We start from the raw sequence: 18906 nt of genomic DNA on the forward strand, positions 1-18906 counted from the left end.
ACCACAATAGATACAGAGAATGACTCTTACTAGTGAAAGGAGTGACTAACAGGATGAAAATAATGAATGGATAATGGATGGATGAATATATGAGGCTGTCAGTGGTCTTGAACTCCGCCTGTTAGAGGGACGTCTATGTGGTACAACAGCTCTAGCTCTCATCTAGTTCCCCGGCAGATCCTGTATGAGAGGAGATGAACAGAGAGATAGAGAGACAGTGAGAAAGAGAGAGAGAGAGCTGGGTGGAGGATGAGGAGGGGCTGGTGGTGCCTGGTTGCACTTAAAGAGATTGCAGGGGAGTTAGGCAGGAGTAAATGTGTCAGCAGTGGCAAGTGAGATGTGATTAATATGCAGGTGGAAGGGTGAATGGCGTGACCTCTACTCTTTAACCTTATTTCATAACTTTAATTCAGTTTTAGGTCAAATATACTATTTCCTAGGAATATTTTGTTTGGTTACGATCATGTCCTGATGCAGAAAAGTACACCTCCAACCATATCTTCATAGTCAGTAATACCTTCCCTGTGATACTCAAAATACCTAATATCAGGTCACCTGCATAACAAAAAAAAAAACAATATTAACAAAGTCCTTCCGTGTTTACTGTAATTTTGCTAACCCAAGCAATCCCATATGTGAAAAAATAGTAAATAATGGCCTCAGTCTGGTCTGAGTGCCTCTATTTTCCTTAAAATGTCTGTGACCATCACCACCTAGTGGACCGAGTACTACACTGACCAAGAGAAAATGTCACCTTTGTAATGTTGTAATGATATAACGTTATCTGATTGCCACATTTGCTTGAAATCTTTCCATTACCTTTTATAGAAGAGATGCCAAGTGTCTAATACCTTTTCAATCTATGCAGGAAAGTGAATAAATGTTCTACGTTTCATGCAATGTAATAAAGAATTGGGACAGCACAGCCTTTTACTGCAGGGCTGCAATTATTCTTTTGGAGCCCCTACAATGTCACAAGAGAAGACAAAAACAAGACAGAATACAAGATGGAGGATTTGGTTTGTGACAAAAGTCACCATATTTATTATCATTGTATCAAACAATTCACCCCATCATTCAAACCAAGTTTGAGAAACTAGGCTTACACTTTGGGCCTTAAAATACAGCGAGACCTTGATGAGCAAAATGGATGTTCAAGTCAAATCTAATGCCATTTGATTGCCCTCCTAGAATACTCTATGAACAGCTCATTATTACAGTAAATATTTGTATTCATGACTGTCTATGTGCATCGTTATGTATTCGGTCATTTAATGTCACCTGTATATTTTGGTGCACTGACATGTTAAGTGCAACATAAACATTCTTTAACATGTAAATGTTTTTAAAACAAGGTGTGTTCTTTCTTCTCACCTGGATATTACTCATCTGCTACTGGTGACTTACCAACTACAATTAGTTAAGCGCACAATCAGAAGAATGTTACAGCACAGTAGGGTTGTAAAATTTTATTCTTCGGAGAAATCTGTACATGGAGGTTCTGGCCTTCAGTGTGTTCACATACATAAGCATAATGGGGACACAGACAGGTGGCGCACTGAAGAACATGAGGAAGTGCTATCCATTACTCAAAACTGGACAGGAAGGTCAGTACAATCTGCTTCAGTTTAGCGTCTGATGCCTCGGAGATCTTGCCGTCGGCCCTGAAACATGAAAACAACAGTCAGGTCAATTCTAACAGATCTGCATTTACAGTTAAAAATGGTTCCAACACTATTGTCCAAAACATCAATGTGGCTGAAACAAAATCTGTCTCACCTGATTGAGGCGAGCAGCTCCTGGTGCTGGCTGAGGATGTGCTGCAGGAAAGCCTTCTCAAACTTTGTGATCTTGCTGGGCTCCATTTTGTCCAAGTGACCTCTGACACCGGCGTAGATGACTGTCACCTGCTCCTCAATGGCCATGGGGCCTGTGGGAGGGGGGGGGCCGGGTCAATTACATGGTCTAAATTTGCAATTACAATATTACCAGCCTAGGATTTTTATTATTTTCATTTCCTTAAAGTTACTGATTGCTACCATGATACTGTGAAACGGACAACATGGCTAAACCAGAACCCCCTTGAAATAAAATAAAAAGGCGACACTCACAGTACTGTCCCTGCTTGAGCAGCTCAGTGAGCCTGACGCCCCTGTTGAGGAGCTGCTGGGTGGCAGCGTCCAGGTCGGAGCCGAACTGGGCGAAGGCAGCCACCTCACGGTACTGAGCCAGCTCCAGCTTCATGGTACCGGCCACCTACGAGGGGAGGGAGGGAGGGAAAGTTGATTTAGGATACTTGCGATTTAAACCTCCTGCTTGATAAAATGCAGGATTCTTTTGTAGACAAAGAATCTTTGTAAAGTCAAACCCGCACATGAAATAACAGATAATCAGAAATTTAAAAATGAATCTCAAAGCCAGATATTACCTGCTTCATGGCCCTGGTCTGGGCAGCAGAGCCTACTCTAGACACAGACAGACCCACGTTGATGGCTGGGCGGATACCCTTGTAGAACAGCTCAGTCTCCAAGAAGATCTACAGCAGAGAGATCAAGGTAGGTAAATATATGGCATATAGCAATATAATATCTAATGTTTTCAGGCACTGTCCAGATCACTTGAAAGGACGAGTAACAGTTCTTGACATACCTGTCCGTCTGTGATGGAGATGACATTGGTGGGGATGTAGGCGGACACGTCGCCGGCCTGGGTCTCGATGACGGGGAGGGCAGTGAGGGAGCCGCCTCCGAAGTTGTCGTTCATCTTGGCGGCTCTCTCCAGCAGACGGGAGTGCAGGTAGAACACATCACCGGGGTAGGCCTCACGACCGGGAGGACGACGCAGCAGCAGGGACATCTGACGGTAGGCAACAGCCTGGCGGGGGGGGGGGGGGGGAGAAGAAAAATTACAAAAAAAAAAAAAAAAAAAAAAGTCACCACTTTGAATTCTGCCTCCATATTTAGATTCTCGCACAGAGCCCTTTGGAGGTCGAAGCACCTGAAACTTTTCCCCCACAGCTGCATTTTTTCCATCTTTTACTTGGGCTTTTCATTTTATTGTGGCAGATTTTAAGTTAAATGTAACCAGAAGCAACCAAAAAGTCAAATGTTGTGCTTTTGAGATATGGATATAAAGCCAGTATTCCTTGTAGAGAATTAAAATATCAGGCATGTTTTGAATAAGTTTTTGGCTTCCCGTGATGATCCGACCCCTCACCTGCTTGGACAGATCGTCGTAGATGATCAGGGCGTGCTTGCCGTTGTCTCTGAAGTACTCTCCCATGGAGCAGCCAGAGTAAGGGGCCAGGTACTGCAGGGGAGCAGCATCGGAGGCGGTGGCAGAGACCACGATGGTGTACTTCATGGCATCAGCATCAGTCAGCCTCTTCACCAGCTGAGCCACGGTGGACCTCTTCTGGCCGATGGCAACGTAGATGCAGTACAGCTTCTTCTTCTCGTCAGTTCCATCGTTGAAACGCTTCTGGTTGATGATTGTGTCGATGGCAATGGCGGTTTTGCTGTAGAATGAAGATTAGCAATCATTTTTGTAAGGTAAAACAAGTTCTCACTAACTTGACTCCTGTTAGTGCAGTGGTAGCATGTCCAAATCTCTAATAAAAGGATTTCACCATTTAAAGTATTTACCCAGTCTGCCTGTCACCAATGATCAGCTCACGCTGGCCTCTGCCAATGGGCACCAGGCTGTCCACAGCCTTGATTCCAGTCTGCATGGGCTCCCTCACAGAGATACGAGGGATGATGCCAGGGGCCTTCAGACCCACACGTCTACGGGTGCTGGAGCCCAGGGGACCCTGAGGACAGAAAAGACATTTGAAAGCAGAAACATTAAGCAGAACTGCTTTATCAAGATGCTGACAGGTCTTATGGTGTCATTAAAGAAACTACTATTACATGTAAATGTGCAGCACTTTGAAAATGTAATTATGATTTCAGCTAAATATAGTTGATATGCTGATGACAAAGGAAAACTAGGATTGTTTTAACAGTTACAAATTTAAGCTAAACTGTCCAAGACCAGAATTTAAATTCCATTTGGAGAGAATTTCCAAATAATAATAAATAATACAAATAGAGGTTCTAGTGGCACCTTTCCATCGATGGCATTTCCCAGAGCGTCCACCACACGGCCCAGCAGCTCATCACCAACAGGAACGTCCACAATAGCGCCAGTCCTCTTCACGATGTCACCCTCCTTGATCAGCTTGTCATTACCGAACACCACAACACCAACGTTGTCAGGCTCCAAGTTCAGAGACATACCCTGGAGGACAAAGTTATAGCAAGTTAGTGGAGTGCTGAGAGTGCTGATACTGTTGAATTAAAGACATTGACAATTTAAGGCTGTGTAGTATTTCAACTTTAATTCAGTCTGGGCAAAAAAGTACACTATGTTCTTTGTCAATTTTGTCAATTCAAGAAGACAAATTGCTGAAGGCGTGTATGCACTGTGCGAGTATGACCATTTCGTATGTGACACAAGTTTTAAAGGTGACATACAGAGGTCTTGTACAGCCATACCTTAAGTCCAGAGGAGAACTCCACCATCTCCTCTGCCTGGACATTCCTCAGCCCGTACACTCTGGCAATACCGTCACCGATGGACAGCACACGTCCCGTCTCCTCCAGGTCGGCAGAGGTGTCGGCTCCCAGGATCTTCTCCTCCAGGATGGAAGACACCTCGGCTGTGCCTGCGAAAGAACATCAAAATTATTGAATCATGCTTAGCCAGAACAGGACACTTCACTGAATGTGACTTTTTTTTGGCAATTCTGCAAATATGATGCAAAAAACTTCAGACTATCCAAGATTTACTGATATATTTGACAAAAAGGTCAAAGCAAGACAGGTGACAGTTATTTAAAGTTCACTCCCTCCAGTGTTTTTTTTTTCCTTCTCTAGCAGCCCACATATTTTAAATAACTTCCTGCAACCCAAGAGTAATTATGCATACTAGTGTGTTGGCTTATCCCAAATGTATTTAAGATATAACCCTGTCGTAAGCAATTCAGCCCATATTCCATAGCAGGAACATGGAAAAGCTGTGGGAACGTAGCACGATCAATGACCTTTATCAATTACTCAGGCGAAATCCGAGGATCCATTCAATCACCTTCGGGTGCTGACCCGGAGACTAAGGAGAAAAAAAAACAGGGCCTCTGGTCATGTTGCCTTTTTGGCTTTCTCACCTGTCTTCTGCAGCCATGGTCTGTGTGTGTGGAGGTGGTTGACCCCGACGCAGGCGGCCGGTACAGTCTTGGACACCTAGATTCAACAACAGACGGCGTCTAATGAGAACAGCATTTCGGTTGCAAATCAAACTATGCATTTATTGCTGTAAGAAAACACGAAGCGACATTTTGATATCTCCCTTCAAAAGCAGGATCTGGCGTGTGCAGTAAAGAGACATGCGCTGTCAAGCTTTTCTGACCTTCAGAGCGTGGCTGAATGAAGTTACCGCTAGCATTAGCTTCGCCTGCTCGCATGCTAACGTTAGCGCTGTCCGTTGCAAGACGCAGACGGCAGTTTCACAAGGGCAACATCAAAAAATACCGATTTTTATGTTTTCAAGGTCACGGACATGACATATTTATCAAGACAGTCTTTAGCAAAGTTTAGACCGCATACATAAGTCGATGGCAAGCGCGTGAAGGCAACGTTAGCGGCCTGTGTCGTTACCCTTCACGCCCACAAGGTTCACAATGACATTTGACAAACTTGCAACTTCACAATCAGATGTAAATTATTTAAATAAAGCACTTACAAATCCAGCCCTTCTTGGCAGGGTCCTGGCCAAAGCTGCTGCAACTCGCACGGATAGCATTTTCTCGGGTTGCTTGTGACCTGTCCTCCACTTGTAGCAACGACCTGCCGATGAGTGAGAATGTAATGGCTGAATGGATTCTTCTTCTATTTATTTGACCGTGGCAGAAGTTGCCTACTTCCTAATGGCGCCACCTGCTGACACGGAGACGTTACGACAACGGCGCTGCAACATCGCCCTCTTTTGCATCGGACATAAAATGACATGTCTGCTTTGTCAACGACAACCAAGTCAGACAGTCGTTTGCCCGTGGTGCTAGCCAGCAACAACCGCCTGAATGTAGATCCGCATGGGCTATTTTCTCTCTCCAAATAACCCAGCGGAAAAATAAGATAAGGATCCCAGGATGGTTTTAGTGCATGTCGGATATCTGGTTCTTCCCGTATTCGGCTCAGTAAGAAATAGAGGTACAGTATTAATATTCATATCGATCCAAAACATGTGCCCTGTTTATCTTAATATTCACTGCAGCTACTGGCTAGCTAGCTCGAGTTAGCTGTTGCGTTAGCTCGCGTTAGCTAGCTTCTTCAAATTAAACGCTCAAATATGTGCGAAACTGCCTGCAACGTGAGACTACTTGATATTTTGTTCAGTAAACCGCCGAATAACATAGATTGCTTGGTGTAATTATGCCTGATCAAAAGACAAATTTCGCCACTAAAGACCAGCTAACTGGCTAGTGGGCTCAGACTATTCCCTGGAACGGAAACATTCCCACAAAAGATTTCACATGCTCAGGTCGTGTGGTCCAAAATACATGATTTAGAAAATACACTCGTGCACATAGAGTTGTGACACACACCATTACTTAAGGAAATTGCTTTTTTTCATATTGATTGTAAAATTGTAACGTTTCGATGCATTTTGCCATGACGCTATCGTTTATTTGCACTGTTAAAATACCGCAAAATAGACCGAGCCTCCTAGCCAGTCAGCTTATCTGTGTCTGGATGATGTCATTTGAAGATCATCTGCTGCTGCTAGCGCTCACCTTTTTTCACCATTTCTGTAATTATTATCTATGTTAACTGCTGAATTTATTAATGGTTACATGGCTAATTGATTAGTCAGCTTTTACTCCCGTGCCATCTATTCATCAGTCGTCGTTTCTATTATTTACTAATTGGCAAATTAGCAGCTGTTTGAAGCTGTCTGGCGAAAGACCCAAACATGCCGCCACAGTAAAAACAATTACAAAGCTACAGTGTAACATTAATTTCATAACAGTGGCATCAATGATTTCATTGTGCTTTTATTTCTGTTCTTATTCCCTGTTTCATAGTATCGAGGCTGGCTCTACATTCTGCATTTATCAGATCTTTGTCGTCCCCCCCATTGTGTAGCTAATGATCATCTGCTGCTGTGTGGTGTGGCGTGGCCTCTGCCTGTTCTCTGCATTTAGCTGTATTGTGAATCCCTTCTTCATTTCCTCTTTCCATCAGAAGACGACATTGGTATTAAAAAGCACCCCCTCCCAAGATGTATTCAGCCGTAGATTTTCCATGTAAAACAGACTAAAAAAAAATAGCTAACACCTAGAGCAGAGCACCTTTTGTCTTTTTTCTGTCAAATTGCTGTAGCACTGAGTAAACATTTTAGCTCCTTTTTAGATATCAGTTGAATGTCATTGTGTACCTCCCATCCAGTCTTGATAGACAACATGCTGTAAATTCCTGTAAAGTGGATACATTTTGCATGATCTCAAATACTGCACTGCATTGTTGAACACCAGAATTTGGCTCATCTTCCTTCTCTTCACACAAGGTGCAATGTACATGATTAAAATGGCATTTAATAAAAAAAAACAAAGCATGCAATTTGGAACCGTATGCATGCCATTTTCTTATTGTTAAGCTCAAACTCGGCATTCTAGCAAATGCTGCCATGTGATCACTTGAAATGATTGAAGGTACACTGCACCTGCACACAACAACCTGCCATAACTGTCTCCATTTTTTGTGTAATCCTTTGTTCCCCTTGCAAATTTCAAGCTTTGAATCACACTGAATTGTCAGGGCGGTTTGCCCTCTAAGGGCAAAACAAAACCGTAAAGATAAGTAGGCAAAACATGCTCACTGGTGGTTCATCACTTCCCAATTTCCCCCACTAACATAAGGCCAAAATGCTATCCATTTCACAGGGATGCCTATTTCCTGCACTGCTAAAGAGATCCTCTATTAGTAATAACGTCTTTATTGTTTGGTTGTGGTCTCTCTTTACCTTTTGTTCTGGTAATAGTACTTTCAATGCATGGTCACATTTATGATTCATAATTTTTGGTTTTTGTTTTTCTACATTGACTAGTAAAAATCCAATGTAATCTTTCTGTAGTAAAGATGTACCCTGCTGTACTGGAATCATGTGCTGTAGCCAACACGTCTGCTCATTGGATGCCGCTTTTGTTCTTTTTAACCCTATATGGAGCATGGTGGGCCTTGCCTTCAGTCTATGTTGTTTATTTTTGTTGCATGGAATTATACTATTATTACAAACAAACAAAAAAGAAAACACAAATTCCACATATACTAATATTTTTCAATAAAGAATATAGTGTTTTTCCTAACCTTCAGTGTGCTTCTTGCTGATTTCCATTTATTGTCCTCCCTCTCCCTTGTCCCTACCTGCCCCCCCTCCACCCCACCCACCTCCTCTCCCGCTGTGACAAAGATAGACGATTTCCACGCTTCCTTCATCACAGGGCCTGAATGAGTCTATCTGCTGTCATTCATGGTGATCGTTTCACTGAGACGCTTGAAAATGCAGCGTGCTACTTTGCAGTCTAGACTTGAGCCTTTGACCCAGAGCAGCAAGGTCATCCCTTGTCTGCTCAACTGTAGTGACGGGCTGTCAAGCCGAAAATCTTGCTGAAATGTCTGTTAACCTAAACACATTGTTTATCTTCCCGGATGTGTTACGACAATGCTGCATTTTTCAAGTGTGCTCCTAGTAAATGCAATGTAGACTTTGCCTATTTCCTCATGATTTTTAAAGATTTCCACTGTTTCCATCAGAATTCGTCATGCGTCTTTTACACTGTCAAAGCAGATTAAAATCAAACTGCACTGGAATTCTGCATCTTCTACATGGATCGCGCTCTTTTATTGTCTTTAAATTTGTAGGCTCCTGTAAAACTCACTACTTTAGGTTATGTCAGATGGACATAACAGATCACAGTACATTCCTTTGCAGGCCTAATATGGCTCTCTTGCCTGGGTTTTCTTCAGAGGCCCTAATCAAGACTAAATTTGTTGCAATTTCTCAGTCCTCCCTTAATCAAAAAGGTCTTTGTAAGTCGAAGCACAGTATTAAAAACATATTGCACCACGGCACAAGTAGGCCTGTCTTTTTCTCCCCGTTGAGCCTCGACAGCAGTCAGTTCGCTGCAGCTGCCAAATAGCTGTGGTTAGGGAGAGCGAAAAAAGCATGGAAATGGCATGAAATGCATTCAAGCTATTTCCTCTTAACTTCCTCTTAAGAATAGAGTAGAACTACACTGTATGTGTGGATAATAGACCTCTGTGAGGCACAAATAGAATATGTAATGAACAACATGAAATTCATTACTTTGTATCATTTTCTAAGATGTAGTCAGGGATTAGTAGTAGTATTCTACTGTAGTAGAAGTAGTCTTATTGTTCCATAACATCAGCTACGTGGAGACTTGGCATCTAAAAAAGCTAAAATCTATATCTTATTGACAGTCAACTGATAATGGTTTTCACCCAGTGCACTGGCCCACTGTCAGCTGCAGAATTTCCTACAACTGAGCTGCATTGAAGATCATATACTGGTAGTTACAGAAATCGTCTGTTCTGGTCCAGTCCATTGTCTGTGAATCAGAAGACCAGGAATCGAACCAGAGGTCGGAAAAGATATCAAAGAACATTTAATCACATTTGGAAAGCTCACTTTTTGTAAAGAACTAAAAATGTTATTCATTTTCATGGTACTTGTGGTAATCATCATTTTCCCCACCCCACAGAAGTATTTTTCACCATAGGTAAGAGATAGGGCTTCATTAAGATGCTATATCGCACACACACACACACACACACACACACACACTGACACCACATTTCACCCACAATTAATTCCAGCTAATCTCTCCCCTCAGCTGTCTGATAAGTTCTCCTTATCCTCCGCAGGATCCCATTTCAACCGGCAACAGCAACAGCAGCAGCAGCAGCACAGCCATGCTACCTCTTGCCGGCACTTCCAGTTAGGTCCTCAGGCCCCGCTGCCCATGGACTTCCCCATGCCCCACCCAGGGCAGCCCCAGTCAGGCATTAACCCCCACCTGGCCCCTCCCGGCCACCAGCATGGCCCCCCGCTCCACCCGCCCCTCAACTCCCTGCCCGCTCCCCAGTTCCAGGACATCCCCGCCCCTCCCTTCCTACCTCAGGCATTACACCAGCAATACCTCCTCCAGCAGCAGATCCTCGAGGCCCAGCACCGACACATCCTGCCACCCTCCAGGTACTGACGCTGGCTGCCTCACGTCACATGAACAAAAAAGAGGAAATTTTAAGCTGTTTTGTTTTCAGTTGATCTCACGATTCAAGCAACCCGCCGGGGTCTACAAGGGTTTCGCTCTAAAAAGTCCTAAAGAAGGGTTACGATCATATTTAAGCCCATTTCTGTTGTAATCTCTTTGTAAAGCTCATATTTCCAGACTGTTATTAAACACTTGGTTATTCCTCCTCAAGCAGACGCACCCCAGAGAGAGTTCCTCACCAGCCCCACAGACTGCGGCCTGGGTATGAGTTTGCCCCCCCTCTCCATGTCCCTCCTCAGCCTGTGGTCCAGCAGCCCCGCTACCTGGCCGAGGGCACAGACTGGTAAGCAATCTGCCTCTTATAATACAGTGTACTGTCCTACAAAGGCAACAACTTGTTTAAAAGCTTAATTGGGTTTAGATTTCATATCAACAGAAATCATACCGTTACATGCTACAAAATGATATACTACTCATTTCTGCATCAACGCTACTTTTGTAGGCACAGGAGATTATTTTTCAAGTCATTTTTCTCAGTTTCACTTCTCACACTAGAGCTGTTGTCAAAAGACCGCCTTAGTCAAGGTCAATTTCAAGATCTAGTCGAGTTTGAGTCAAAAAAGGTGGAGAAAAACAAATATTTGAAAAGTTTTAGCTAGTTGGGAAAAAGTCAAGTAAATATTCAAAAATGGCCGAGGCCAAGACAAATCCAAGATGTCAGAAAAATAGTGTTGACACGGAACTGGTTCACACACAGTTACTATTGTTTGGCTTTGTAGGAGAGTAGAATAGAATAGAATACTGCATTATTAAGTTATATCATGTTGGTTTATTCAATATAATCATTATCTCTTTGCTGTGTAGAAATCTACTGATCCCAAAGGACAATTTACCATAAACCCTGTTAAATACTGAGTTTGTTTAATTCAGTGTGCCGTTGAGTGACTCGTTCCTAACTTGGGTTTCTGTCCAGGGATCTGAGTGTGGATGCCGGACTGCCCCCCCACCAGTACCACATCCATCCGCTGCCGCAGCACTATCAGCACTACTTGACCTCTCCCAGGATGCACCACTTCCCCAGAAACAATGCCTCAACGCAAGTGGTGAGCCCACCTCAGCACCATCAATCATGACGAACGTCCGTCTTGACAAACTCCCGGCGTCTCTCCTCCGGGTCTCTGAGATTAATCCCGATGCCGTCATCCTCGGCCAAGCAACAGGGGATGACTTGTGCCCCTGCTTTTCTTATATCCACTGCAGCGCTGACGTTGGCTTCTTTTATCTGTCATCTCCCAGGTTGTCCATGAGATCAGAAACTACCCGTATCCCCAGCTGCACTTGCTGGCTCTGCAGAGTCTCAACCCCTCCCGCCACGCGTCTGCTGTGAGAGAGAGCTACGAGGTTTGTCCTGCTACTTCCTCTCTCTCTCTTCACCAGAGCCACCAGTCTACACTAATTTGTCATTGTTGCTCTGTGACCAATGCTCTAGGCAGGCTTGAGTGTGTAACCGATTTTCTAATTTCCAATTACTCTGGGTTCCAGATGCCTCAAATGGTCCAGATCCCTTTATCTCATGACAGTTGTTTTCATTTGAGCAAGATGTATTTGTTTTCTAAGAATGTGCCGTTCTTGATGCTTGAAATACCAGCTTTGTGAGTGCATAGCAAAATTTTCCACCATCACATTTCTTTTGTATTTATTTTGTATTCATAAACAACTTTTTATTCAGTTTTTCTTCAGCAGGCAGTTACGACATGATTTTTTTCAGACTATGAACAGTTACCTCAAAGAATTAAAAAACAAGCTTTCTCCCCCAGGTTTTACTCTCTTACCTCTGTGTTGGTGTTGTTCCCTTTGTAGGAGCTCCTGCAGTTGGAGGACAGACTGGGCAGTGTGAACCGTGGAGCGGTCCAGACCACCATAGAGAGATTCACTTTCCCACATAAGTACAAGAAGGTAAGATCGCCATCAGCTTTTTTTTTTACCCGCTAAGTGTCAGGTCTTCTTGCTGTGGTGTGGTACAAATGAAGCAGAGCGCAATCATATGAGGAATAAGATGAGCTGGATATCAAAGAATGGAATGAAAAGAGGGAAACACCGGGTCAAGAGGAACGCAGAGGGTAAAACTGAATAGAGTAGAAGGGAGTCGTCAGCGGTCGTTAGTCTCACATTAGTTAAAAGTTCAACCTAATTTCTGTTTGATTAGTCAGACAGGTCTGCAGTGTGCAAAATTCAAAGCTAGGGATGACTCATCCAGCTATCTGCAGATATGTGCGTGGAATGAATTTTAAAAAACGGTGTCTATAGTGAATATGACCCAAATACTTTGGAATGAGTTAGAGAAGCGAGATCGCCGGTGCTGTGTGAATGGGAAGACGCTATTGAGTCTTTTCCAATTGATGCCTGCCTGGGCAGTATTTTCTGAGAACCGTGATTAGGTGACTATTTTCATCCCGTATGGGCTGACTCACTGATACCCGTGGCATAAACATCGCAACTGACACGCAGCTGCACGACACGCTATGTTAATTAAAGTTTGTTTGCTTTTGTATGATTCCCTCGACAGAGAATACCCCAGGACCTGAAAATGTGTCTGGATGACGAAGAGCTGGACACAGATGAGAAGTGTACCATCTGTCTGTCAATGCTGGAGGATGGAGAGGATGTCAGGTACAACTATACATTCTTATTCTTGCAGTTTTTCTAACAAGGAAATGTTTGTTGTGCAGATGTCAGCGCAGTTTTGTAGCTTTACTTACAGTTCGTTGTCTCCTGGAAGATGCTGGGCCTGCCAGCACAGAGCTTGTCATCGCTGGAGGTTTTATTTGGCTTGAAAACTCCTGAGACAGACATTATGGGATGCCTCATTTTGTTAATGTCTGTTTTTTACAACCAGCCAGACTCCGAACCTGTGCAACACAGTGGACTCTTAGTTTTTGAGGCTGTTTGGGTAAAGTTGCTTGAAATATTACATCTTTCCAGACCACATTGTGCCTGCTGAGGAGACATCTGGGATACATTAAGTCATCCGAGTCTTCACCTTTCCCCATTTATCATATCTGGTGGTGTGGAGATTCACTGCACTTGCATTCAGAGTGGATGCATAGCGCTTTAGCAGCTTTAACCCTAAATAGGCTATGCCACATTAAGCCAAAGCATCAGGGTGAAAATCCTATCATTGGCTTTCTTCCAGCATCTCGTCTTGAAAATTTTGCCGGGAGGCAACATAAGCATTTCACAAAATGTTCTAGTGCATGTCTAGTGTTGTGACCTGTCTGACTGGCAAAGTGATAGAGCTAGTTTTTTTTTTTCTTGGAAACAGAATATGAGGAAAGGATAACAAGGTAGATGGCAAACACTGAATACCTCTGGTTGTATCTCATGTAGATGATTTCCTGATCCATTTCTTCATTAAAAATAAGAAGATTAGGCAATGATGGGTTTGACTATGCTTAAAGCAGACTAGAAACTCTCAGAGGTATGGTAGTGTACATAATGATGCTGTATTTAAAGTGCTTTTAGACTATTTTGGTAATGTAACCTGTTTTGGTGGGAATCCATAAGCTCTCTATTCTCCAGAGCGTCTGTTTGTCTGTGCGCACTGTCTTAGGCCTATGAGTCACAGAGTTAAAGGAGAAGACAACTGAAGAGGATAGGTCTCTGAGTCACAGGCAAGCCAAAGACTTAAAGGCCTTTGACACTGGTATAACCGAGTTGAGTAACCACAGCTGTTAGGTCGCCGCATACCGCATACTAGAGACTGCATTGTAAGTAACAACCTTGTATAAATGTTAATGTAATGGTTGGCACATTTTCTTCAAGTTAATTCAAAATAAGAGAAAGCCTCTGTGCTCAGACCGGTCGCTGCGTGGTCCTGGTATTAAAATATCTTATTGAAATGTGTCGCACACAGCAAATGTGATCTTAAGACGAGGATTATTCTATTCTCATATCAGCAGATATAATTACAAGTTAATTCCTAAATTAATTGTAAAACGCTCCTGACCCTCTGTGTCTTCCTCCTCCTTAGGAGATTACCCTGCATGCACCTCTTCCACCAGGCGTGTGTGGACCAGTGGCTGGCCACCAGCAGGAAATGCCCCATATGCAGAGTGGACATTGAGACCCAACTGACACCTGACAGTTGATGCCTCCTGTCGACTCTTGCAGCTTTGGATCTGGTCTCGTAATTCTCCATTGCCTCCCCAGGGGAAGCTCTGCCAAACATCCCACTTCCCCTCTGCATCACTTAACGAGCCTGCCTTCTGAGCCAGCCGAAGAAGACAACCAATGTGACAGAGGGATCAACAAAGCACACTCACACACAACACAACACAACAAGGAATGGGTTGATGCATAGATAGGTGGCTGGATTGATGATTGGTTGAATGGGTTGGATGTAAACGGTAGGAGGGGAAACGTATGGACAGATGTGCTGAGGCTTCCCATGATTCTCTGTCAGATTGTGTACCGTGTGTACATTTCTCTATACAGCTGCCCAGAGAGGAGACTCCGACCACCAACCTCCCCGGCTTGTGCAGTGTATTAAGGCCATTTCTCTGCCACTATATTTAAATCCCTTCCCAGGCCTGTGAAAAATCCCTTAAGCTGCACTCTACCCAAGCCCTCAGCACATCTGTACAGAACATTATCAAATGATTAGCATGAGGTTGTTTGGTGTGAACTCTTGTAGCTGAATGCTTGTGGTGTAATGGAGTATAGTACTGAATAAGTATTTACAGAGTAACAGTGTTGTGTAGCAAGCAAAAGCCTTCGCTTTGAGAACTATGTTTGTGAAAAATAAAAACAACAGAGAGGGCAAATACAACTCTGAAGTGAGAATATTTGGTATGCTAAGTCTTCATAGGCATTGAGGAAGGAGCTAGTTGTGTAAAAAGGCCAAAAATCCCTCTCTCTTGTCTAACATGGTTTTGGATTTACAGTTAGTAGATGCCATCAGAGTTGATGCTAAAACCGCTAACTGCAGGCATGGCTTCCAGTGATCTGTGTAGTGTCGTAGTTGGGCCTCTATACCCTAGAGCAGAGGCCTCAGATGTGCATGCTGTATGGCAGGCTTGGGCTGTGTTGTTATTGTGGAGCAGTAGAAACAGGGATTGTGTCTGTGCATGTGAACCGTATACTATGACTCTGACGATCCCACTCATCCATAGAGGAGGACGAGAATGCACCTAAGACTCCCCCCTCCCCACTCATCCTGAGAAGACCAAAGTTGCCCTTAGACACCGATCTAAGACCGATGTAGCATTTCTCTCCTAATGGCTGAGGTTAGGATTCAAAGAGCTGCTAGTAGGTCTGTGTCTAACAGCAACTCCTCTCTGTTGCCTCGCTCATGGCATGATCATGAGAGGCTGGCATGGGCTTGAGGATGTAGTGCCTGAGTCTTGCCATTAGAGTGAATAAAGTATGACATTTGTATTACCTATTACCAGAACCTTATTGCCTATCGAACAAGCACATGTGATTTCTATATAAAGTAAATCGCCTCGGTTGTGTATTGGCTCCATTCATTTCAATCTAAGTTGCTCCCATTGTTTGATAAAAGACTGTCTGGTGTTACAGGGAAAAGACAAACTAGTTTGCCGATGATATGTGCTAGAATGTGTATGATTGTCTCCCCCCCCCCCCCCCCCCCCCCCCCCCCCCATGGTAGTAGTGTATGGTATTGCTAGAACGACTGTAATATGTTCAGTGATAGAAGCCGTTTTCTCTATATCATGCATGAACCATGTCGGCGCAGTTCACTTGGAGGAGGGTGAAAGGGAGAAAAAGCCATCCATTTAAAAAAATACCAAACAATTAATCTTAACATTAAGTTTGAATTTTCTTTTGATTGTCTCTTTCTTCCATTTGTTTTTCTTTCTTTTTTTTTATTACTTGTAATTTGATTTTTGCTCACATGCCAATTTGGACATGGTACTAATATGCCGAGTCCTTGTCCATTTTTACCATATTGAAGAAAAAGCTGCAATGCTGCAAAAACATATTTATTGTTGTTATAATGTAGCTTGTGTTTTGTAAATGCACTATAATATGGAGTTGCCTGATTTTGGTTTGGTGGTGTGGGGTCTCCTTGTCCTAGATTATGTGTTTGTATTCAGTTACAAGTATCTTCATGCTTCCTTGTGTACTATTGGAGGGTAACTTGACTGTTTGTGTTGCGTTTTTTTTTTTTTTTGTATGAAACCTCCATCCAAAAAAAACTACAGACGGATGAAAATGGAGGGTTGCTAGTTCACATAGAATGCTGTGATTAAAGATGCCTTAAGTATTTAACAATCATTATTTATTACTAACTGTAGCTAGCTAGCTATTGTGGTGGAATATTTAATGTCTCTATCTCATAACTTTGCAATTTAATCAATATATTTATTTAGAAATAACACAAAATATTAAAAAAAGAATACCTCATTATGCATTGGTCGGTGGGGATGCTTTTGCATGCCGTCTGTGTTTTCTTTTTCAAAGGAGAAAAAAAAGAAACTTGTTGAAAATTGACTAGGGGTGTTCCAAACACTATTTCTAGCCAGCATGGTGCTGTTGATCTGGATTACATTCCATCCATGTCATTTCTTTCTTTTCTTCCAATTTTCTTTTTTTTTTTTTTTTCTCCAATTATATCCCCTGCTTTGGTCCCGCGTAAACCCGATCAAGCAGATGATGGGGTGCGTCCCCTTTGTCTTAGCATGGCTCTACAATTAGCTTGCTTTTGAATTATGATACAGCTTTGTTTCCCATAATCAATCATATTTGATTCAGAAGTTATTTGAATTTGTTGTTTTTGCTTTGATTTGACCATGTTCATGATACTCCATCATATCTGGATCTCAATTTATTGCTTACTTTAGGACCCACATAATGAACTGTATTATTTGGTAGTATGTATTGCTGGCAATTGCTATGTTTGTGTGGGGTTTGGGCGGTAGCTAACACGCTAACTTGAGCTATTGATCTTATTGAGCAAATTTCTGGTGTATTACTGTGGTTATACAATATAGATAGCGTGTTTTACACCTGGGTATAATAAGCTAACCACATGTTTTCGGTGTGCATTTCTTATTAATAATCTACTAATCCTGCAAATTATTATAACATTTATTGGATTGGAATGAAGCTGGCTGGTCTTACTATTATTTCATTTCGTGCTCTCACTGGCCTTACCCCGTGCCCTCCACAGTGTACCCCATTACTCCAGAGCGAACTGGACAGTAGCCATAGTATTAACTCAAGCTGGTGAACCGGAATGAACAGTAGAACTTAAAGCACAAGCTTTTTAATGCATGTCCTTCTCAGGTTTTCCTATGTGTACGTGGGAGTAGCTCTGTAGATGTGTTTAATATGATGCTGTACCTTCTTGAATATTTCAGATGTTTCTTTGCTGCTGAAAAAATGTTGATTATTAACCTGCCAGTGAAAAAGGGAAGTGGCCATCTTTGTACAACACACTGCTGTTTTGCTGTAACCGCGCAATGTTTTATGATCTTGAGTATTTTATAGAAAAGTAGAAGTATGTATCAATAATATGAAAGCAATAGCTAAATCATAATGAAGAATAACATGATCAGTGAATATTGTGGAAAATCTTTAGATTCACTCTGGGTGGATTTTGTACTGTATTTATTACTAATGATGATGCAAAAAGTTGCATAGCTTAACCCAAACTGTTCTGTCTCCTTTTTTATTTATTGTCTTGTATATGATCTTTTTGTATGTGTTTTTCAAATAAACTGCCTAAAATGCTGAGAACACATCTCACTCATGTTGTTTTTCAGTGTCATAGAATTACTCACTTGTGAATAGCCTGTTGAATAATGTCTGTAAAAAAGACCATTTTGCCAACCCAGCCCTGTCTAGTCTACTGGACACATGATTTAGCATCAACATCTCAATTTTATTAGAAAAACAATCCTTGGTACCGAAATGTTTTCAGAAACATGTAAATCTGTGAAGCAAAAAATATAAAATAGTAGAGTATTTTACTCATAACTAATTTGATAGATACATGTGAACAGTGGCATTTGTGTCTTAAAGGAGAATACCGGTGTAATTTAGAGTTATAGCCCATTCACTACTGTCTATCTAGTTTACACTTCTCCCAATCATTTTGCAATGCATGCTGTACGTGATTCAATTTAACATTTATTCATTTTGCCATTTTGAAAATACAAACTTTACAGTGTCAAACCGTAGCTTAACATTAATTGCTGTCCCAACTAACAAAGATGCCCCCAAATAAAAAGACATGGATGTGACAATAAAGTTTGTAAGGAAACATGTTTTTTTTTAGGGATTATTCTTCCATTTCTGCCTGTGGGTGTCAGATATGAAAACACTCAACTCGGACACAATAAAGTAACGATAAAACAGACAAACATTGACAAAACCAAATTAAGACTTCATGTTTACTATGATGGATCATCAAGCTCAGGCAAGTTTTTTCATACTATATGAATGGCAGCAAACGGCTGTTTTCTGAAGGTAGGAAAACAAGCTCTGATATCTCCAACTACGCTGACTGTGTGCAGACACCAGCAGGAATGATGTAAAGGAGA

The 18906-nt window shown here is 42.3% G+C and overlaps 2 protein-coding genes across 2 annotated transcripts; one reads left to right on the top strand and one right to left on the bottom strand.

Moving 5' to 3' along the window:
- Positions 1–1454: 1454 nt before the first annotated feature.
- On the bottom strand, positions 1455–5906 carry LOC139908165 (ATP synthase F(1) complex subunit alpha, mitochondrial-like). Its single transcript, XM_078285192.1, has 11 exons — positions 5782–5906; positions 5207–5282; positions 4539–4708; positions 4108–4281; positions 3645–3811; positions 3217–3517; positions 2650–2874; positions 2429–2536; positions 2112–2256; positions 1780–1930; positions 1455–1664 (listed from the first exon to the last, which is right to left on the bottom strand). The coding sequence occupies exons 1-11, from the start codon at positions 5839–5841 to the stop codon at positions 1586–1588; spliced, it is 1656 nt and encodes a 551-aa protein (XP_078141318.1). The 5' UTR covers positions 5842–5906; the 3' UTR covers positions 1455–1585.
- Positions 5907–6172: 266 nt separating this feature from the next.
- Positions 6173–18080, top strand: ark2cb (arkadia (RNF111) C-terminal like ring finger ubiquitin ligase 2Cb). The gene is made up of 8 exons (XM_071894821.2): positions 6173–6248; positions 9987–10317; positions 10551–10679; positions 11310–11439; positions 11633–11737; positions 12197–12292; positions 12903–13006; positions 14367–18080. Exons 1-8 carry the CDS (start codon positions 6188–6190, stop codon positions 14482–14484), a joined length of 1074 nt encoding a protein of 357 aa, XP_071750922.1. The 5' UTR covers positions 6173–6187; the 3' UTR covers positions 14485–18080.
- Positions 18081–18906: the final 826 nt, after the last annotated feature.

The sequence above is a fragment of the Centroberyx gerrardi genome, chromosome 8 (genome assembly GCF_048128805.1).
Source record: "Centroberyx gerrardi isolate f3 chromosome 8, fCenGer3.hap1.cur.20231027, whole genome shotgun sequence".
Lineage (NCBI taxonomy): Eukaryota > Metazoa > Chordata > Actinopteri > Beryciformes > Berycidae > Centroberyx > Centroberyx gerrardi.